Source organism: Marmota marmota, unplaced genomic scaffold (assembly GCF_001458135.2).
Source record: "Marmota marmota marmota unplaced genomic scaffold, marMar, whole genome shotgun sequence".
In the NCBI taxonomy this organism is placed as follows: domain Eukaryota; kingdom Metazoa; phylum Chordata; class Mammalia; order Rodentia; family Sciuridae; genus Marmota; species Marmota marmota.
Genome location: NW_026000241.1, coordinates 12538979 through 12562507, shown reverse-complemented (window position 1 = coordinate 12562507; position 23529 = coordinate 12538979). Strand labels below are relative to the sequence as shown.

General features: G+C 36.7%; 1 protein-coding gene across 1 annotated transcript in view; it reads right to left on the bottom strand.

Annotated features, from left to right (window-relative positions):
• Nucleotides 1-23529, bottom strand: part of Ulk4 (unc-51 like kinase 4) — a 522779-nt gene that overhangs the window by 464384 nt on the left and 34866 nt on the right. The window contains 9 exon segments of the mRNA XM_048795329.1: nt 3688-3766; nt 12179-12225; nt 13001-13182; nt 14890-14950; nt 17205-17309; nt 21791-21887; nt 22628-22697; nt 22837-22911; nt 22914-22951. Coding sequence (XP_048651286.1) covers nt 3688-3766; nt 12179-12225; nt 13001-13182; nt 14890-14950; nt 17205-17309; nt 21791-21887; nt 22628-22697; nt 22837-22911; nt 22914-22951 — 754 coding nt within the window.

Sequence of the window (23529 nt, the reverse complement as noted above, 5' to 3'; positions counted from 1 at the left end):
TTCTCAGAGCTGAACAGACACTCAATCAACAAGTACATGAAAAAATGCTCACCATCTCTAGCAGTCAGAGAAATGCAAATCAAAACCACCCTAAGATACCATCTCATTCCAGTAAGATTGGCAGTCATTATGAAGTCAAACAACAAGTGCTGGCGAGGATGTGGGGAAAAGGGTACTCTTGTACATTGCTGGTGGGACTGCAAATTGGTGCGGCCAATTTGGAAAGCAGTATGGAGATTCCTTGGAAAGCAGGGAATGGAACCACCATTTGACCCAGCTATTCCCCTTCTCGGTCTATTCCCTAAAGACCTAAAAGAGCATACTACAGGGATACTGCTACATCGATGTTCATAGCAGCACAATTCACAATAGCTAGACTGTGGAACCAACCTAGATGCCCTTCAATAGATGAATGGATAAAAAAAAATGTGGCATTTATACACAATGGAGTATTACTCTGCACTAAAAAATGACAAAATCATGGAATTTGCAGGGAAATGGATGGCATTAGAGCAGATTATGCTAAGTGAAGCTAGCCAATCCCTAAAAAACAAATGCCAAATGTCTTCTTTGATATAAGGAGAAGAATTAAGAACAGAGCAGGGAGGAAGAGCATGAGAAGAAGATCAACATTAAACAGGGACGAGAGGTGGGAAGGAAAGGGAGAGAGAAGGAAAGGGAGAGAGAAGGGAAATTGCATGGAAATGGAAGGAGACCCTCATTGTTATACAAAATTACATATAAGAGGAAGTGAGGGGAAAGGGGAAAAAAACAAGGGGGAGAAATGAATGACAGTAGATGGGGGTAGAGAGAGAAGATGGGAGGGGAGGGGGGATAGTAGAGGATAGGAAAGGCAGCAGAATCCTAGTATGGCAGTATGTAAAACAGTGGATGTGTAACCGATGTGATTCTGCAATCTGTATACGGGGTAAAAATGGGAGTTCATAACCCACTTGAATCAAATGTATGAAATATGATATGTCAAGAACTATGTAATGTTTTGAACAACCAATAATAAAAATTTAAAAATAAAGAAATAAAATTTAAAATGGCATCACGGGGCCTGGGTGTGTCACTCAGTGTCTGGGCACACACTTAATATGAGCACAGCTCTGGGTTCAATCCCCAGCATAAAAAATAATAATAAAGACTGCATCACAAAGGAGCACCTGGCATGATTTCAACTTATGATGTAAACTCATTATCAAATAAAATTTGGTTCACTATGTAGTATGCTGAATTCAAAAGTTTACTAGATAAACAAAGTATTACTTTTTTTAATGAAATGATTATTTCTCCCAAATCTGCACCCAAAACACCAGTGAAAAGCCCGGAGGGAAACAGTGCAAGAATAAAATATACAGAACCTCAGAAACTAGTGCCTGGCCTCTCCTCTCAGCAGAGGCAACATCAGGAATACTATGTGTGTGAGAGGGACAGGAACAAGAATTGGAGAAATACTGAAATACTAAGTACCCAGCCTCCAAAGAGAAGGAAGCACAAGCCAAGAACTCTAGCTAACAGTACAAACCACTGTGCAGTTCAGCTCTCAGGCAGCAGCAAAAGCAAGTACCAAGAGGATCAGGCCACAGGTGAGGAGATCACATCACCCAGGGTATGGACAGGTCCCAAGTTCCTGCAAAGGCCCTCTGTTCAGACCCTTGAGGATTCCCATCACAGGAGAACATACCTCCCAGCCACTTACAGAGGGTTCCAAGCATAAAGATGCCACAGGGGTTAAGGACAGCATCACAATACAGCCTTGGTCTCTGGCCTGTCTTCCCCTAACTAAGCCACAAGGCAACTCTCCTTTCCATGCACCTTCCACAACACCCACCTGCTCATCTCTCCCCCATGTTGTCTACTCAAGGGGAGCTCCCCTTCTAGGGAGGAACCACAACCCACAGAATAGTTCTGAATATATGATCAGTCTTTCCCATGCAATGACCTACAGTCAGTCTAGAACAATAGTCTATGACTGAGATTCACTTGGGCCTGTTGCCCAATGCTGCTGTTTGTCACTCTCAATGCTATTCAGCACTGACTAGCACACTGAATGTGACACCCTTCACCCATTCTTCTGTTGATGGAATATGGATATGGATTATTTTAAATGTGGGGCTGTTATAAACAATGCTGTCAGTATGTAACTACTTGTGTCATTTGGCACATTGAGTTTTAAGGTAATAGATGCTCAGTTACAGGTAGAAATGTTTTCAGCTTGTTTTCATGGCCAAGAAGTTTTCCAGAATGGCTACATTCATTCATACTCCCCCTGGAAGCATCTAAGAGCTCCTTCTATCCAGTACTACCACAACCATGTAGGATTGAGAGACTTTTTCATTTTTGCCCATCTGGTGACCATTTTGACACTTCACTTTTCTTTTCATTTGCATTTCCATGACAACTCAGCATTTGGAACATTGAACATTAGAATTTATATTGGCCAGACTTCTTGGATATTAAAGTCTGCTTTCAGATATTATAGCAATTAGCAAATCTGTCACTCTTCTAGTATATCCAGGAAATAAGTATATTTGTAAGTACATGCAAGTATGCATAGGTGACTAAAAACCTGATGCAAGTCACCATCACCTCTCACCTTCTACACTAGTCTGAGTCTACCTTACCCTGTCCCTGAAATAGGGTGATCCTTTTAAAACATAAGCACAACAGTGTACTCCTCTGTTCTCAATCCTCCAGTGGCCTCCATTTTATTTTTAATAAAATCCCAAGTTCTTATCACATCTTACAACAAATCTACATCATCTAGTTCCTGACACTTCATCTTCTACCAATCATCTCATCAGCCCTATATTCACCCCTCCTTCTTCCTTGAAACAGGCAAACCACACTTCTTTTACCTCTAGCCTTTTGCAAATGCTATTCGCCCTGTCTCAAATACTCTTCTGCCAGATAGTTCACCTCATTTCCTCAATTCCTTCAGGCCTCTGCTTGGATGTTTGCATCACTACAGAAAGTTCATTTGGACAGTACTTAGACAAATAATTCCTCTAAATGCTCCAATACCACACCATCAGCTTCTGATCTACCAAAGCCCCTCTCCTTACCCTGAGTTTTTGACCCTAAAAGCTTTGGGTTTTTTTTAATGCATTTTGACTCTTGACTCTTTCCCAGTCCAAGGAATAAAAATCCATTACCAATTGACTATACTTCACATTAACAGGATAGGTAGAAAGCTATTCAGTATTCAAAGACACTCATATAAGTAGTACAATAGTAGTATTCACTTCACAGAACTTAAAATTATTAACTAAATAAGAAAAAATTCCCAGTATCAGTACTTGAAAGAAATGACTGATTGATACTAGAAATATCCTTTAGTGCATGAATGACCATTAAATACTGGAATCAGTTATCAAGAAATAACTGACTACTAGTGAGGATGAAAACAAAATCAAGGTAAAAAGCCAGAAGAATTTCAATTTGAATTACACAGAATGCTTCAAAAAGGCCTTGTATTCTGCCACACCATCTTCAGTAAGAGACAACTGTTGTAAATGAGCTTAATTCTATCCAGATCCTCATTTTATAATTGCCACAATTCCACACACCAAAAAAAAAAAAATTAAGTGAAGGTCAACGTAAAGCTGTATGTTCCAAATCATGAAAAAAAAAAACAATATTTTTTGTCATTCATAACATGTCAGTAATGAAAGAAATTACCTCAATAATGGGTGTATTTTCCTGGAGCTCAGTTGTGTGCGAAGCCAGCAAACCAATTACCCGAGCAACTTTGGCCCGTCTGTAAATGGAAAGAATACAAACTTTGAAAAGAAGAGTCAGGACCAAGGAAGTCAATACTAGCTGCCACATGCTTTAGCTATAAGAATATGAAATAAAAATTCAGTGTAACAGGACAGGCCTATACTCCACACATACAATGTCCAAAGAAACCATCCCTCATATATAAGGAAAAACTTGGAATAACCATGTCCTTTGTAATTCTATTTGTTATGTTGACAAAATTTAAACAAGCTATGGTTTAATGATGAAACGGAAAATGGACTTTTGAAAAGGCCTTAACCCGAGACAAGAGAAATACTCATTAACCCTTTCATGTGAGTACACAGGCATTTGGCTTAAGGTCTCTATTCCACTTTTACTGAGCTAGTGAGTAGAATTCTATATAGGTGGTAAATAATATGAGCACCGTTAAAAAGATTATTTGTATTTTAATTAATCCTATTTAGTTTTAATGATGCTTTTCTTTGGCATCTAGCAAAAAATGAAGTTGAAAAAATTACTAAATTGAACTTCAGACCTCAGTGTGGTTTGAAATACAGGAAATTAAGATTTTTTTCACCAGAAAAGAAAATGGGAAGTTGATGAGAATCACATTTAGTGACACCTGCCTGTTTCCTGGCTCATCAGCATGCACTAATTTTCACAGTTCCTTAAACATTCCCAGGACCCATGCTACTCAGAAGTAGCACAGGGAAAATGTGCAGTGACACTTCTGACAGATAATTCTTATGGAATTCAATTCTCTTAACATATGCAGATAAAAGTCCTAGCCATTTCATGATTACCATCCCACCTCTGAATATAAAGACTGTACTTTAAAAGTGATCATTTTGAAAAAGATTTGGTAGGATATTATACCAACTTACAAAAGAAAGAAGCTTCCAGGCTCCAGTTTGCCATTTTTATGCCTTGGATCCTAAATGTCCCCAGCCTGTGGCACTACTTTTAAGTTTTTTGAATGAGGTATTTGTCACAGCAACAGAAAGCTGACAAACAAGGCCACTGAGTAGCTGCAATTGCAACCAAGTCACTTGCTTTATTTCCATGTGTGCAATTCAAACAGGTAGCTGCATTAAGATCTAGTTGGGTTTTTTTCACAATTGTAAAACAAATGCTTGTTATCAAAAACTCACCAATGAATTAGACAGTATGAAACAAAACCTGTTTTCAAAATAAGCTCAAAAATATTTGAGGGGCTGGGGCTGCCTGGTAGAGCGCTTGCCTAGCATGTGTGAGGCGCTGGGTTCGATCCTCAGCACCACATAAAAATAAAGGTATTGTGTCCAACTACAACTAAAAAATTTTTTTTAAATTTATGAGACACTAAATCATTTCTCAATCTACAAAATTAAATATTATCTACTAGATTTATTCAACTAAAATAAAAACGTATCACAACATGGTAATATTTCTAATTTCCCCAGAAATAATTTCAAATCAAATCAGAGAAAATACCCTACCTAAAAACACTAATACTTTTCAATTATAAACTTAAAGTAATAATGACAGTAGTCCTCAGTTTATAACAAAAACTTACATACCATAATACTCTATACACAAGACCCTCACAAGACTGTCGTTTTTCAGAATTCAGTTTTCTTCAATATGGCCACTCCAGGTTCTAATCCCCTCCCCAACTCAGCACAGTCTCCTAAGAACCATCCTGTATCCCCAAGAACATCTGGGGCAGCAGTGTCCAACAGACTTCCATGTAATAACAGGAATGTTCCATGACCACACTCTTCAATGCAGTATACACTGAAAACATTACTAATCATGCACATAAAATATGCCTGGTGCAAGCGAGGAACTTAAATTTTATTGAATTTTAATTTAACAAACTACATGTAGTTAGTTAAGTCATATTAGAGCATAGAGCTGATTTAAATTTTTGTAGTTATTGTTCATTTGTTTACTCAATTATTATCTACCTCCCTCAAGGTCAACCCTTAAAGTCAATGAAGGCAGAGCTTTGTTCTGTTCACCATTGTGAACACTGAGACCAGTGCTTGGAGTACAAGTATGCCCTTTCTAAATGTCTGCTAAACAAAAATGATCACATCATCAAAAACTAAGTTACTACATGTGTTAGCAGGAAAGGAGTGGATAAAACATATGGCTGCACATTGCAGAATTCAGAAGTGAAGCAGAAGTGAAGTGAATTCAAGGCTAAAGTGAAGTGAAGTAAAGCAGAATTCAAGGCTAAAAGCATTAAATGAGAAATTTTCTTATAAACTAAAAACTATATGACCTACAAAAAATATAAGGTATGATCCTTCATACAACAAATAACAAAGCATGAAAGTAAAGCCAAAGGGAGTCAGAAATTTCAATCTACTTCTTCCCCAAGCTCAGCAATAAGAAGTGAACAGACACACATTCAAGCATCCATGGTAAAACCAACAAGGCTAATGGAACACATGTATATACCAAACTCTACACCCTGGAAAAAGATGAACACTATTACTCAATGGAAGACTGTACTGGACAGTATCGATGACTAGGAACCACATGTCCTATGCATAGTCTTGAGTCCACAGTGAGAATAATGGGGACAACAGTGCCCTGAGTAGTTACTCATCTTTTATGTGCCTGGGTCTTGGTTACCTCATAAGTTCAGAAGGACTAATAGTATGTACTCCATCAAGTTGTAAGAATCAAGGGATATAATCCACATGTAGAAACTATCTTGGAGTCTGAATTGAACAGGTTAGCTACCATTATTGACCATATTCGTGGCCTAATTTTAAAAATTGATTTTATACAAGACCACAAAGATAAATTAGAACACTCCCAAAAGCAGAAATATTACATAGAATTCACTATTATAATAAAAATAGCGAAGTGGAAATGATAAGCAAAAAAGCCTTGACACGTGCAAATTTAGAAGCACTTCTGTGTATATTATACAGTAAATAAAAAATGAAACCTCCATAAATCACAATCATGTTAGCAGACTAGACACTGATCCCTTCAAGAATCTGTTAAAGTAGAAAAATTATTTTAACTCCATGATAATTAGAAACAAAGAAGGGCTGAAAGTGGAATAGAAAGTCCCAGATGACAAACAGAATCACACAGAGAATAAAAGAAACCCCTAAGGCCGGGCGTGGCGGAGCATGCCTGTAATTCCAGCGACTGGGGAGATAGGAAGATTGAGAATTCAAAGCCAGCCTCACCAACTTAGTCAGGCACTAGCAATTCACTGAGACCCTAGGGCTGGGGATGTGGCTCAGTGGTCAAGTACAAGAAAAAATGCTCAACATCTCTAGCAGTCAGAGAAATGCAAATCAAAACCACCCTAAGATACCATCTCACTCCAGTAAGATTGGCAGCCATTAGGAAGTCAAACAACAACAAGTGCTGGCGAGGATGTGGGGAAAAGGGTACACTTGTACATTGCTGGTGGGACTGCAGATTGGTGCAGCCAATTTGGAAAGCAGTATGGAGATTTCTTGGAAAGCTGGGAATGGAGCCACCATTTGACCCAGCTATTCCCCTTCTTGGTCTATTCCCTAAAGACCTAAAAAGAGCATGCTACAGGGACACTGCTACATCGATGTTCATAGCAGCACAGTTCACAATAGCAAGACTGTGGAACCAACCTAGATGCCCTTCAATAGACGAATGGATAAAAAAAATGTGGCATTTATACACAATGGAGTATTACTCTGCATTAAAAAATGACAAAATCATAGAATTTACAGGGAAATGGATGGCATTAGAGCAGATTATGCTAAGTGAAGCTAGCCAATCCCTAAAAAACAAATGCCAAATGTCTTCTTTGATATAAGGAGAGTAACTAAGATCAGAGTAGGGACGAAGAGCAGGAGAAGAAGATTAACATTTAACAGGGATGAGAGGTGGGAGGGAAAGGGAGAGAGAAGGGAAATTGCATGGTAATGGAAGGAGACCCTCAGGGTTATACAGTGGAGGGGGTAGAGAGAGAGGAGGGGAGGGGAGGGGAGAGGTGGGGAGGGGGGAGGGTGGAGGATGGGAAAGGCAGCAGAGCACAACAGACACTAGTATGGCAATATGTAAATCAATGGATGTGTAACTGATGTGATTCTGCAATCTGTGTATGGGGTGAAGGTGGGAGTTCATAACCCACTTGAATCAAAGTGTGGAATATGATATGTCAAGAAATTTGTAATGTTTTGAACAACCCACAATAAAAAATTAAAAAAAAAAGAAAAAACAAAAAGAAAGAAAGAAAAAGAAAAAAGAAAAGAGAAAGAAAGAAAAAGAGAAAGAAAGAAGAGAAAAAGAGAAAGAAAGAGAAAGAGAAAGAAAAAGAGAAAGAAAGAAAGAGAAAGAAAGAAAAAGAAAAAGAGAAAGAGCAAGAGAAAGGAGAAAGAGAAAGAGAAAGAAAAATAGAGAAAGAGAAAAAGAAAGAAAGAAAAAGAAAAAAGAAACAGAAAGAGAAAGATAGAAAGAGAAAGAAAAAGAAAATACACCTGTCCACCAGCCAACAGATCCCACCTATTGATACACAGGGCTCCTCCCTTAAAGGAGAAACACTAAACAAGCATGGAGGAAACTGGTATTACCACATTATACATCATTTGATCATATTAAGTAAGAATAAAATATCATCAGGCATTTGAGAAATAAACAGCATTAAAAAGCAGAACTATAATGAAAAAGAAGTGACCTACAGGTTCAAGAGATAAGCGCACAAGTTTTATAATACTAAGGCCTTACCTTAAATATTATTATATTTAATCCTAATATATCTCAAAGGATTTTTTTTAAACAATCCTAACATTTATCTCCAAAAAAAAGTATATTTCATACCAAATGTAGGAAGGAATAAAGAACACAGAACAAAAAAATAAAAACTTTCAAAAATGATTATTAAAATTCACTAGAAATCCTAAAAAATAACCAGGATAAATACCAAGCTTGATGACAGAGAGATACTGAACAGCAAGCAAAGAGCATGGCAGTTCTTCAAAAGATTGAACACAGCGTATAAGCCAGCATTTCAACTACTAGTTACATTTGTGATGAAAACATTTAAGTTCAGACAAAAACTGGCATATGAATACAAACTAATACATACAAGATGGATTAACCTTGACCTACAAAAAATATAAGCCTGCAAAATGACAGAAGTTAGGCACAAAAGGCCACATACTATATGATTCCATTTATTTGCAAAGTCCAGCATAGGACCAAAAAAAAAAAATCAACATAAATTAGGTAGGTGGTTTTCAGAGGCTAGGGGAACAAAAGAGGTACAAGGTTTTCATTGGAAGATAAAAATCTTCTGAAATAAGACAGCAGTGATGGTTGCACAACTTTGTATGTACTAAAGCCCAAACTCTACACTTTTAAAAAGTTGATTTTACAGTGAACTGTACCACAATAAAAAGGACAAAGTGAGAAAGCAAAAGAGTTTGAGAGAAGAGTAAAAAGACAAATCCCACACCCATACTGCTCCTATTTTCAGAAGCATAAAAGGATGAAATGTTGGGAGGAGCTAAGAAATTTAGTAAAGCAACTGCTATAACATGTTTGTAAAAAGATTCCTACATATGGTCTGATAAAAACTTGCCTGTACTGGAATAAAAAGAAAAGTTCAGACAAAATAAAGCAAACTCAAACAAGATACACACACGAGGAAGAAAAGTTGACGTTGGCCCCAGTTCCTGCAGAGCTAAAGTCAGCACAGGGGAAGACAGCATAAGTCCAAACTGTGGCATGGAGGTGAATGGCTCTAGGGGCAAGACCACCTCCCTGAGCTACAGGGTCTGACAGAAACACCCAAGGAGGCAACTACTCCAGAAGCAGAGCCACAGAGAGGCCTTCTTGGAAAAGTAAACAAAACAAACCTACAGAATAATGAAATTTGATCAACTAAGAAGTGAATTTGATCATAGAAATGGAGGAAATGTTCCAAAAAGATGAGCATTTAACCTCATCTTATTCAGATGTAAAACTATTACTAAAAAAAAAAAAAAAAATTAAAAAATGAATTTGGGGAAGTACTTTTTTTTTAATTTTATTTATTTATTATTTATATGTGGTGCTGAGAATCAAACCCAGTGCCTCACACATGCTAGCCAAGTGCTTTACCACTGAGCCACAACCCCAGCCCCAAAATTCATATCCTAATGGATACTTAAGTGGCTAAAACAATCTCAAAAAATTTGGACCTTTCACAATTTCAAAACTTAAAACTACAGTAATCAAGACAGTATGGTATTAGCATAAAATCAAAGATACAGACCAATGGAATGGAGAGCCAAGAAATAAATCCTCACATATATGTGTAAACAATTTTCCACAAAGGTACCAAGACCATTCCATGGGGAAAGGCAAACCTTTTGACACATAAGTATAGGTAAAACAATATCCACACACAAAGGCAATCAAGTTTTACCCTCAACTTACACCATTTTCAAATACTAATTCAAAAACATATCAAAGATCTAAACTCCAAAACAAACTATAAAACTATTAGCAAAAAAAAAATAGGAGAAAACTTTATGACTTTGGATTTCACACTGACTTTCTGGATATGGCACCAAAAGCACAAACAAGCAAAGAAAAACTACTTGAATCAAACTTCATCAAAATCAAAACCTTTTATAAATCAAAGATCACTACAGCACAGTAAGAAGGCAAAAAACCCTCTGGATGAAAGAGAATGTTTTCAAATCTCTTATTTGATAAGGGTTAATACCCAGGATATATAAAGAACAAAAAAAATTACTCAATTCAAAATTGGGCAAAGGACTTGAATAGACATTTCTCCAAAGAAGATACAGATAACCGACAAGTACCTGAAAAGCTGCTAGTCACAAAAGAAATGTAAACCAAAACCATGATCTCCAACTGGAAGAGTTATAATCAGGAAAATAAACAAAGACCAGCATTCATAGAACATGATTCACAATGGTCAAAAGGTAAAAACAATGCAAGTGTCCAACAGATGAAAGGATACACAATATTAGAACATTATTTGACCTTAAAAAGAAAGGAATCAAATTCTAGCACATGCTATAACTTGGATGGACCTTGAGAACAAAGCTAAATGAAATAGCCACACACAAAAAGACAAATATTCATACTTCTACTCATATAAGTATACACAATAACCAAATTCATAGATATAGAAAGTAGAATTGAGGTAACACACACAGGTATCTATATAGAGAATGAGGAGAAACTTTAAAATTGTATCATGTGACTCTAATTTTGTTTTCCTATATGCAGAACAAACTTGGAAAACTGAACAAAACTAGAAGCAGCAGTTTCCTTATTGAAAAAGAAGGCTTCAATCAGAGGACTTGTCTACCTTAATATTTATCATTTTCCTCAAAACTGTTTTACAGTTAAACTTCAATTTAAAAAATGAGAAACAGTTTTAAAGCAGTACTTGGAAAGAACTAATGTTTGCTCTAATGTCACTAGGGGGCACTCCATTCAAAGAGAAGCTTTAAACAAAAGTATTTTAATAAAAATTTCAATGGTTCCTTTTCAATGAACATACAACAAATCTCATTAAATGCTCAACTATCACCTTTTTCTTTACACCAAATTTTACTTTGGGAGAGTAACATTGGAAGATGCATCAGGATGATTAATTACCCTAAAGCATTTTGTGCACTTTGCCAGCAGGGAAAAACAATTACTATCATGCCACTACCACAATTCACAAAATTCCTTCACCTCCCTTTTCTCATATGTTTCTCCTAACAATCATAAGTATGCATGATAATAAGAACTACAAATTCCACACCCCCAATGTATATTAAGCACCCACTAAAATGTACCCACTGTAAAAGATTTTCCACATATTTAGTTTATCAGGTAGTTACACTATCTCCATTTTACAGATAAGGAAAGTGAGGGTCAGCAGTTAAAGCAATTTTCCCAGGGGGAAAATCTGGAATCCACCACACCCAGGTCTGCCTCTGTCCTATGCACATTCCCCAGGAAGCAGAGACTCAGAAGAAGATTTCAGCATTTGGCTACATCTCATTGGCAGCCAGAGCCCTGAGCCCTCTAATACCTGATGCAAATGTGCTTTTCACTCTGGCACGCAGAGTCCATAAAAACTGCACTTCTTCGCTCAGGAGTTTACAGATCACAGGCAAACTATGTGCTGGAGTACATAAACAAGTAGCAACGGGAAAACTCACAGGAGTGTAACAGGAAACACAGAATCCATTCCACAATGAATACTCAAGAGTAACAGTCAATAAAGTCTCTAGACATTGCTTAGATAATCCTAGAATTGTGTTTATAGTAGGATAATGTCTATTTTTAAATCTTTTTAAATGAACAAATCAGGATGCCTCCAGAAATTGCATTTAGACTCAGCACTTGTTATAAATATGTATTTTGTAATAACTTCATAAAACCACAAAGAACTCTTTAAAATATAAATGTTACTTACATATCCCAATTTGGAGCTATTCGCAAATGCTGGATTAGCAACTGGAACTAGAATTTTAAAAATATACGTTTAATTCATGAAACAGCACAGAAAGCGATGACTAAGTTAACAAATCAGATCTTTACACAGCTAAAATGTAAATTATACACCAAGAAAGTAATTTACAAATATGCAAAGCACTGAGTACATGAATAAAGTAAAACCAAAAACTAAGTACTTTAAGTTTTTCTTACCATTTACTGCCACTTTATATTCCACTCCCACCTGATACACCAACTATCAAAAGAAATCATTAATACTATCTTAATAGTATTAATGCAAAATGCACTTAATTTTTTTTCAAGTTAGTTCCCAAATGAGGTCCCTTACAAAAAACACCTCCAAACCACTGTAATTCCTCCTAGAAGAGGACTTCAAAAGCTCTGCCATATCTTGGTTTACTAATAAGCCAAGACATTCCAAGCAATAATATTTCCAGGGGCAACAGAAAATAAGTCTAGACCCTTGAGGCCTCCCCTCAATGTCATCTCAGAAGCCTTGGCATTGACCAGGTTGGCCCAGTCAAGGGACCCCATATTCCAAAGGACAGTTCAACGCATATGTGAAAAATTTCTTAGAATTAAGTTACATAAAACAAAAGCTGAGAATCACACACACAAAAAAAAAAAAACCCTGAAATCACCAATTACCCAGTGCTTTTAGGCCAAAAATTAAAATATGAATAATTTTCATGAACTTAAGATCTTGTAATCTCCAACAGCTAAGCACATGAAGGCAAGTTGTGGGGACTCTAGAAAAGGCTTTTTGCCTCACTCTACCTACCAGGGGGGAATGGAGTAGCCTGGTGGCTACCTCCTTGTGACCAGCCACCACGCATAAATAGCAGAGGAGATTCAGCTTAGCTCGGGAGGCCGCTGTGCTCTTCTCAGTGGAGTCAATCTGTGAGCACACTTGTTGCAAAAAGTCATTCCAATCTTGGTCTTTCAGAAATAACAACTTGTCAACTGCAGAGGAAAAAAATAAATAAATAAATATATTAGTAATATATTATGTGAAAAAAAAGTACTGCTGAAAACATGAGAAATAAAACAGAATTTTGAGAGCAAGGATGAGGACAAAGAAAACCTTAACACTGTCAAACCAAAAACACTCCACAGACGACACTACTTTTCTTTGTCCTATAGTCTTCATCTCCATCTACCCAAGGAAACTTCTTAACTACTTCAATGGAAAGCTGCTCAAAAAGGCAGGCAGATGAGTAAAGGAGAACTGTTCTGCAACCTAGGACTCTTAACAAAATATAGATAAAGTTGTATTTCAAGAAAACAAGATAGCCTTTTTATCTTTCTATCAGCCCAGTCCTAAAATACTGAAAAAGACATAGGTTGTACAGTTGTTAAAACATGCCCATGAGGGCTGGGATTGTGGATCAGTAGCAGAGTGCTTGACTCACACTCTGGGTTCAAACCTCAGCACCACATAAAAATAAATAAATAAAAGTATTGTGTCCATCTACAACTAAAAAAAAATATTTTTTAAAAAGTGAAATTTTTAAAATGAAATTACTGCTCATTATAACCAGGTTTATACAATAGCTGGAATCACCTAGAATTCCTACCTCCAAGTCCCTATACAAACAAAAGGCAAAGGCTAGAAAATGAGATACCATCTAAAATGTGCAGACACACATGATGGCGCATGCCTGAAATCCCAGTGGCTCAGGAGGCTGAGGCTGGAGGATTCCAAGTTCAAAGCCAGCCTCAGCAACTTAGTGAGGCCCTAAACAACTTAGTGAGACTTGTCTTTAAAAAGGGTGGGATGTGACTCAGCAGTAAGCACCCCTGAGTTCAATCTCCATATTAAAAAATGAATTAAAATGTGCATACTTTCAGCTGATCTCTTTAAGAAAGATAAACTGGAAAAGTAAATTTACAAATAACTCAAAGGGGAAAGAAGAATATTACTTCAGATAATATTTCATAAATAATCGATGGCACTGAAAGCACTATGAATAATATTTTGCTTCATTTTAGTCTTTCCAAAACAATCCTCTTTGAGATTTGGGGGCTTTATTAGTTAAGTTGACCTATATAAAGCATTAGTTGGTTTATTCAAATTTGAATACTTTATTTTGAATTTACTTCAAATCATAAATACTACATGACTATAGTAAAGAATTTTCTCCAAATTTAGCTTAACAACTTGAAGTATCATTTGTTCAGCTTCTTCAATCAAGTGAAGGTATGTAAAAGTTTCTGGTGTACACTCAAGATTAAGACATTCATTAGCTGAAAGGAAACATAACAAACATTCTTTAAGTATCTCTATTCAAACACAATCCTCATAGCAGTACGCTGAGTAAGACTCCATTTCTTCATTATGGTCCCAACCCTGTGTAACCAGAAGGGCTCTGTAAATCAAAGAAATTCTACTAGCTCTCCAAGGGAAGGGAAGGGAAGAAGACTCTCCATTCACTGAATAGGAAAACGCATCGACAAGAGTGCAGGACAGACAGCCAGCTGAGGAACATCAAAAGCTGGCAGGAATAGATTGCAGATGGTTTATAATTTGCATAACACTGCCCTGAAGACATAGCCAAATAGCAAAATAGAAATTTATTTATTCCTACACAAATTTTATTTGCATATAAATTGTATATTTGAATCTGAATTCAAAAGTTTGAATGTTTGATAAGCCATTTATGAGCCTACCTGAATGTGCTGGTAGATGCAATATTTTTGGATCAAATTTAACTGGTGGTTGCTTCAAAATCTGTGGTTATAAGAAAAAAAATTAAAAATCTTTTAAGATGCATTTTGAGATTCTGAGACAAATGTGTCTCCCCTAAAATGTTTCCTACAAAATATAAATCAATGAGGAAAACAAATGCTGTAAAATTTATCATAAAAAAGAAAAAGAATTCAACAGTGCTATTTCAGATTAAAATATAGACAATTTATTTTTAAAAATCATTTCAACCAATATCTGCAATAAAATATACCTTCACAAAAAAGATTTGCCCTACCTTGGATTACTCTTCAACTAATTTGTCTAGGTTAGAAATATTAGCATTTGACAAATATTTACTGGGTACCTACCAGAGTGAGAGACTATTCTAAGCACTAAGGTGGGTACAAAATAAAAGACACGATCATATGGTCAGGAAGCCAATATTCTTGTCGGGACATGAGATAAACATTTGTTAAACTACAAATACAATACAAAATATTTAGCAAATCAAAACATGCAGGACATAATTATAAACAAAACATTTCAGAGAAATTTTTTAAATGTAATTTAGAGAACAGACCAAAAACTTCTAGGCTGATGTAGTCAGGACAGGGTTGATGAAAGAGGTGGAAGGCAGGTTGTGTTCTGGAAGGCAGGTTGTGTTCTGGAAGGCCAAGTAGGACCTCATGTATTAGAGAAGAACCATTCCAGGCAGATGGAACAGCATAAAGAGAAAAGTGAAGAAACCACATAGCTGGATCCATGACTTCAGAACAGCTGCGGTACTCACCTTGAGGTTTTTCATTGAAAATTTCGCTATTTCTATGTTTAACTTCTCCATAACCTCTACATATAGCATTTTAAAACCCTTTACTGGTAATACTCCTTTGAGAAAAATGTATAATCTCCTGGTCTCACTTTAAATTCTAATCATGAGAAATCCTTAAACCCAAACTGAGAACATTCTACAAAATACCTAGCCAGTTACTCTTCAAAGTGCAAAAGTCATGAAAGACTGAGAAAGTATCACAAGGCCATAAAAAACAAGGACAGATTATAGGAGACAGAGGAGACATTAATAACTGTAATACACAAACCTAGAACAGAAAAGGGGCATTAATGGCACAGTGGGAAAAAAAGCAAATAAATCTGGTAGCTGACAGCACTGTTTCAATCTTTAATTCCTGGATTTGCTATAGTACTGTGGTCCTATAAGATGACTCACACCAGGAGAAGCTGAATGCCTTTTGAGACCCAAGAGTTCCACTATAATTTTGAACCTTTCCTCGATATCTAAAATTGGTCCTAAAAGTTGGGTTATAAAACCAAAGAAAAAGAACATGGTCCAATATAATCAAATAGTTTGATAGAAAGTTCACTGGGGGAAATGCTCCATTACCCATCAAATGTAGTATAATTCACAGTTACTCTGCCAGACATGTGAACTCATAAAATTAGAACAGGAAGTAAAGTGTGAAATGTGTTGGGGGTCTGGATTAAAAAAATAATAAAAAACAGCAGTACAAAGAAAGTAATTATTTTAAAGGTGATTATTCACACCTTAGTAACATAATATTACATCCAAAAACACATGAAGAAACAAAGCTCACTCTGGGTTAGAAGTGCACTGTGAACCATGACTCCCTACACTCTGGCTGTTGCTCCCACATCTGCTCTGCAGCTTGACAGCCTTCGAGAGAAAGGGGTCTCTGTATGACCCGCTCACCTTCAGCCTCAGCCTGGTGAGCACCACTCACTGACCCATGGCCACCTTTTAATACCTCAGCAACCAGGATACTTGGAGTGAATCAAGGACGTATGGATGGAGAAAGAAAGGGACTGAGAGCTAAGGTCTGCGGTGTAGAGGGCTGCAGCCAACCCCCACATGTCAAGACTGCAGTAACAAGAGGCCGAGCTGCAACATCAAAAACAGTGGAGGAGGAGGAGGAGAAGGGTTGGGGTTGTGGCTCAAGTAGTAGAGTCCTCGCTTAGCACACGTGAGGCACTGGGCTCGATCCTCAGCACCACATAAAAATAAAGATATTGTGTCCACCTAAAACTGAAAAATAAATATTTAAAACACAAAACAGTGAGGAGAAAACTCACCACTCCAGTGAGGTAGAAGTGAAGGAGAGAGTTGTAGACCAGGTGGGAGCTGGAAAGGCAGACGTAGTCGCTCAAATGAAAGAAGCAGACAAGAGGAATAGCAAAGAATATTCTGAATGAAAACATCACCAATTCCAGCCCTCAGTGAAGCCTAAAACCCAGCCCTTGGTGGTTACACATCTTTCCGCACCTTGGGGTTGTCGATAATTGGGGTGACAATAAGATCTGAGTCTGTGTAGATTAGTGCTCTCATCTGGGATTCCAGGGCCTCCTGGCTCAGGTGTCCATTTGTCACCTGAAATAAGAATAAAAATTACACTTTGTTTCTATGACTGATAAAAAGCTTAGGAGACCTAACAAGATGCTGAGGAAGACATCATTGTGAAAGGTCTTTGGTATCAATGGATCTTAATTGCTATTCGTAGCACTGTCACATTTTCAACCAATCTTCACAAAAGTCCTGAATTGTGTGTATTATTATTCTCATTTACAGATGGAAAACACAAGGCTTGGTTTGTTCATGTCAGGGAATCCTTGCCACCAAGGCTGGTTAGGACTAGGAGATAGACCTCCTATAGTGGGATATTCTAAACTGTGAGGCAGTGAACTGGTTTTGATTACTAGCATGGCTTTATCTTTCACAAAATGCTAATTATTTGTTTTATGAATATTCAATACGAAACTAAAATTATAGTTTGGTAGCAAATCAGTATTTCAGCCCAAGGTGTTAAACACCAATATATTTAAAAACCTAAAGTAGAGTTGATAAATAAGGAAAATGGATAAGCAGATGTTCACCATCAGTTCCTCTGAGGTGTTTCTTTGTGCTCTACTTAACTAGAACTCTTATTCCCAGTGTTATGACTTAGTTTATAACATCAGGGGAAAAAGAGGATCTAGGCATTATGAACTTCAACTGAAACAAGGACTAACAAACTGAATAAAACAGAAAACCAAATCAGTGAGGAAAGAAATTATCTAAAACTAAGGGACATAGATAAAGAAACAGCTAATAAAGTTTCTAGAAACCAAGACAGGCCTTGACAACTGTAGACAAAAGATATATAAAAACATATGAAGAATAAAGAAACATGAACTTTCAAGACAGATGGAGATGGACTGACATGGACACTTGTTAATTATGGAATCTTAAAACCTTATTTTATCTTAGACTAAAACTATAAACCTTCCAGGACTGTGAAGAATAAGTGTAGAGCATTTATAACAATACCCCACACTGCTCAAAGAGAACATTTGTAATTAATAAAGTTCTCTTTAAAAATCACACCAGCTTTAGCAGAGAAGGGGCTGGAAGAAGGCATGGAAGACCTAGGGAGATCAGTTAGGAGATTAGTTACAACAAAAGCCTGATGGAGAGGAGGGTGTCCTGGGAGCCTGGGGAGCAGGAAAGGAGTGGAGTCACCACCAGAGCCAAGGGATGGGCATCCCTGCTGACGGCCACTTGTAGGAACTGCTAGTAAGTAACTAGTCCACAGAGCAAAGAGGCTGATACTTGAAAAAAAATGTGACTAAGTTATCATTATATGTAGATGCTGTAACTGAACATTCAGGAAGCCAAAATCAACTGAAGGATTACTAGAAATAATATAAAAGTTGTTAGGTAGATCAATTAGAAAATTTATATGTAAAAATTAATTTCCTACAGGTAAACTGAATATATGCACAAATATGTTATTACTAAGTGATCAATAACTGCAATGAGATCAAAATCATTGTATGAAAAAATTAAGTTATAACACTGTTCCTTTGAAAATACACATGTGTATCTAACTGAAATTATGTTTACTCTGGGTAATGAGATTTTAGGTGATTTTTCTATTTTCTTTGTTCTCTGACATTTTTCAAGTTTTCTATAACTTTTAACTGAATAAAAAGTATCACTTAAAAATCATAAAACACAAATAGTTATACAATATTGCTTGAATATTCAGTAAAATGATGATTCTCTACAATAACCATCTGCCACATTCAACCAAAAAAACATTATTCCATTATTTCTGGAAGAGAGTCCAGAAATAAATCTATACACATGCTGTCAACTGATCTCCCAAAAGGTGTCAACACAAGTAAAGAATCTTTCAACTAAGTGGTGGTGACATCCAAACGCAAAACAGTAAAGTTGGACTCCCCCCCACACACACACCTCCTGACATATAAGAAAATTAACTCAATGGATCAAAGATCTATATGTAAAAAAGATATTAGAAGACAGCATAAGCACAAATCTCTCTGACCCTGGAGGAGGCAATGGTTTCTTAGATGTGCTGTCTAAAGCACAAGCAATAAATACACAAAAAAGACTAATTGGACTACATCAAAATTAAAAACTTTTGTGCTTCAAAGATACCATCAAGAAAGTGAAGACAATCTACAGAATGGGCAAAAAAGTTTACAAATCACACATCTAGAATATGTCAACAATTATGACTCAATAATAAACCTAAATAACCCAATAAAAAATGATCAAAGGATTGGAATACACATTTCTCTTAAGAAGATAGATGAGTGGACAATGACCACATGAAAAGATTCTCAACATCACTATCAAGAATACACAAATCAGACCATGAGAGGCTGTGCCCCGAAGGGAGTGAAAAGAGCTCAAGAAAACAAAGTTAAGTGTGCTGATCGGGAGCAACCTCTGGTCTTAAAACTAAGAAGAGACGTGAAATACAGGGCCCCTAATTTTCCAGAGAAGGAAAAAGGACAATTTAGCCAAAGTCCTAGAAGTTCAAAATTTTGGCTTCTAGTTGCATTCCGTCCTGATCCTCCTATTTGGCAAAATCAGAAGGAGCTTATGGCACTGTGGTCCAGGTGGTGGAACCAGTGGGAGGGATGAAATCAAGAAAGATCTGCAGCCTCCCGGGCTCAGTGACGCATGCCCTTAATCCTAGCAATTTAGGAGGCTGAGGCAGGAAACTGCAAATTAGAGGCCAGACTCAAAAATATAAACAGGGCTGGGGATGTGGCTCAGGATTTAAGCACCCCTGGTTTCAATCCTTAGTATAAATAAAATGAAAAAAAAAAAAAAAAAAAAACACAGATCAAAACTACAATGATACGGAATTTCACACCTACTGGGATTATTATAATCACAAAAAAAAAAAAAAAAAAAAAAAAACCAGCATAGCATTAGTCACAATAGCCAGAAGGTGGAATCACTCAAGTGTCCATTAACAAATGAAGACTAAGTAAAATGTGGTAAATGCATACAAGGGAATATTACTCACCCTTAAAAGGGAATGAAATTCTGGCTCATGCTATAACATGGATGAACCCTGAAGGCAGAGATTTGGGGGTTCAGTGGGTAGAATTTGAGATAATGAAAACATTGTAGAGATGGATGGTGAGGATGATTGTACAAAAATTTGAAAATAATGCCATTTAACTGCACTTAGACATAATTAAAATAGTAAAATAAATGTAATGTATATTTTTACAACTCTTTTTTCATAGTACTGTGGGTTGAACCGAGGGCCTTGAGCATTCTAGGTAAGCACTCCATCATTGAACTACATTCCCAGCCCCTACCACATTTAAAAAAAAAAAAACAGATGTTGCTAAGGATATGTAAAAATTGGAAACCTAATACACTGCTTTTGAGACTGTAAAATGGTCCAACAGTACTCTTGAAAGTCAGTTTGAAAGTTCCTCAAAAAGTTAAAACAAGGTGTTTCTATGACATAGCAATTACATTCCTCAGTATATACCCAAAAGAAATGAAAATACACACCCTCACAAAAACTGTACACAAATGTTTAGATGCATTTTTTTAAATCTTTTATACATATTGTTGTTGATGGACCTTTATTTTATTCTATTTATTTATATGCAGTGCTCAGAATCGAACCCAGTGCCTCACACATGCTAGGCAAGCGTTCTTTCACTGAGCCACAACCTCAGCCTGCTAAAAATGCACTTTTATTATAGCCAAATGATAGAAACAATTCAAGTGTCTATTAAACTGGTGAATGGGGAAAAAAAAGATGTGGTATATATACAACAGAATTTTTTTGAGAATTAAAGGGAATATAGTACTCATATTACAACTTGGACAGATCTGGGAAAATACCCTATTAATAAGTGAGGGGAAAAATAGTCATAAAAGACCACATATTGTATGATCCCATTTATATGAAATGCCAGAATAATAAGTTTAGAAAAAAGGTACATAAGTGATGTCCTAGGATAAGAGAGGGGAAGAAGTGGGGGAGGATTGCTACAGGATTTCTTCATGGGATGATGAAACAGTTCTTAAAATTCACTGGGGTAATGGTTGAATAACTACGAATACGCTTAAAGACGCTGATTTGTACCCTTGACATGGGTTACTTTTATCCCAGGTCAATTTTATCTCAATAAAGCTGCTACCAAGGGTGGTTCCTGCCTGTAAACCCAGCAATTAGGAAGGCTGAGGCAGGAGGATCCCAAGTTCACAGCCAGCCTGGGAAATCTGCAAGACCTTCTTTCAAAATAAAAATGGCTGGGGATATAGGTCCTGGTAGAGCACCCTCAGTTCAATCCTCACTACCACCCCCCACACATGCACACACAAAGCCATTACCAGAACAACAACTAAGAAGCAACAAAATGGGATATTTCCTTTAGAGTAGCTACTAGAAAAAAAAAAAAAATTGATCACAGAAAATAACTATTATAACCCTTGCAATTATGAACACAGTTCAAATATCAATTTGCAATTATTTTTTTCTGAGCTTCTATATCTTATATAAAAAACATTCTGTCACTGCTCACCTTGGTCAAAGGAGAGGTCTTCTGGGGTGAGTTGTGAGTCATATCCTCACCAGGACTCAATCCCACTGCAGTGCTAGTTCTTGGAGTAGGACGAGAACTGGAAAATACACACAATTCAACATTATTCAGATTTCACAAAATTTATCTGCTGCTTAGTATTTTCTGGGGGGTGGGAGGGGGAACGCACATACCATGAAAACTGGTAGAACGTGATGGTTACATATGATCTCACCAAAATTTTAAACTCTAATTTGTGTTTATATGCTATAATTTTTGTGACTGTTATTAAAGCAATTTCTGGATAATTTATTATTTCTTTCACTTGCAGCTTCTGTGCTATAGCTTTTTGTTTTGTTTTTTTTTTTTTAAAGCTAGAAACTTATTCATTTTATAATTTTTTAAATGTCTGCCAGTACAGGCAGGATTAACATAATAAGTCAAAGATTCTACAAAGGATGGAAAAATATTTAGCTGTATTTCAATAAAGGGCCCCTATATTCAATTCCCAGTATCACCAAAAAAAAAAATAAAATAGCTTGACTTCTGAAAATTTAAATTCATTTTTATTTGAAGTTAAAATACAAAATGAAAAGGCTTTGATCTTACAAATAGGAAAAGCATTTTTTAAAATTCATAGCAAAATCTAGATTCCTGGCCATCACTTAACTACAACCTTGAAAATGGAGAGTGAAGAGTGGAATCTGGAATTAATATCCGTGTTCTTCATCTCTGTGTAACATGGTTTGCCAGCAAACCATGTTACTTAAGCACTTTTTCTTAAAAGTGCTTTAAGAAAACTTATCTCTCACTGATTCCTTGTTTGGGGACTTCACATACCTAAGAAGAAATATGGATTCATTCAATTGACCCCCAACAGTATTCTTCGGCCGCAACTCAGTTGGATTTTCTAAAACAGAAAAACAAGGTATCATCCAAAAGAAATAAAAGTATCATGAGTAAAGAACAGAGATTTGAAAATAAAGCTAAGACTGAAATTAGGAAAACAGAATCCAAAGCAATATGAATGTACTGGAATGAAAGCTCACCAAGTCTGAAAGATTGGCTTAGCCTTTGGCTACCCTTCTGCCCCTTCGATTGTCCATTCTGAGGGCTCTGCAAAACTCCTTGGAATCTTGTGGTTCTGAACACTCGATCACATTTCTGTCAATCAAGAGGAGAAAAATCAACACAAACTTATTCAAACTCTACAGTTTTATGTGTAGAGCACAAGGTTGAAAAATTAAATTACGCATGACATTTGGAAAGTCATAGTTAGAAAAAGCAATATTTTTCACCAGATAGTTAAAATGAGCAGTTTCTATATACAAAGTGTCATACCCAGATGTCTATAACCCTTTCCCTGAAAAATGAATGGTAGCAAGCAGACTAAGATAACACTAAAGCAGTAACTAAACCCAACAATGAATTTCCCATTATTTTTCCTTTTCAGTTGCCTGGCGTGGACTTGAAGGCAGCAAGGTACAAAGAAAAGCCCTCTATCTCTGTTCCAAGGAACGGAAAAGGGAATTCCTAAGAAGGCGGCAGAGGAAATCCCCTCTTGTTTTTCTCTTTTCCCCTTGTGTCCTACCCAGCCTCCAGGTAATACTGCAACAGCTTATTGGGGACAAAAGCAGATGCTGGCCAGTGCCTGGAATGCTAAGGAAAAAAGAGGAACCCTTGGAGAGCTAGGACCCCACGAAAATGGGGCAAATCCCTCTTACTCTGCTTCCTCCTTCCCA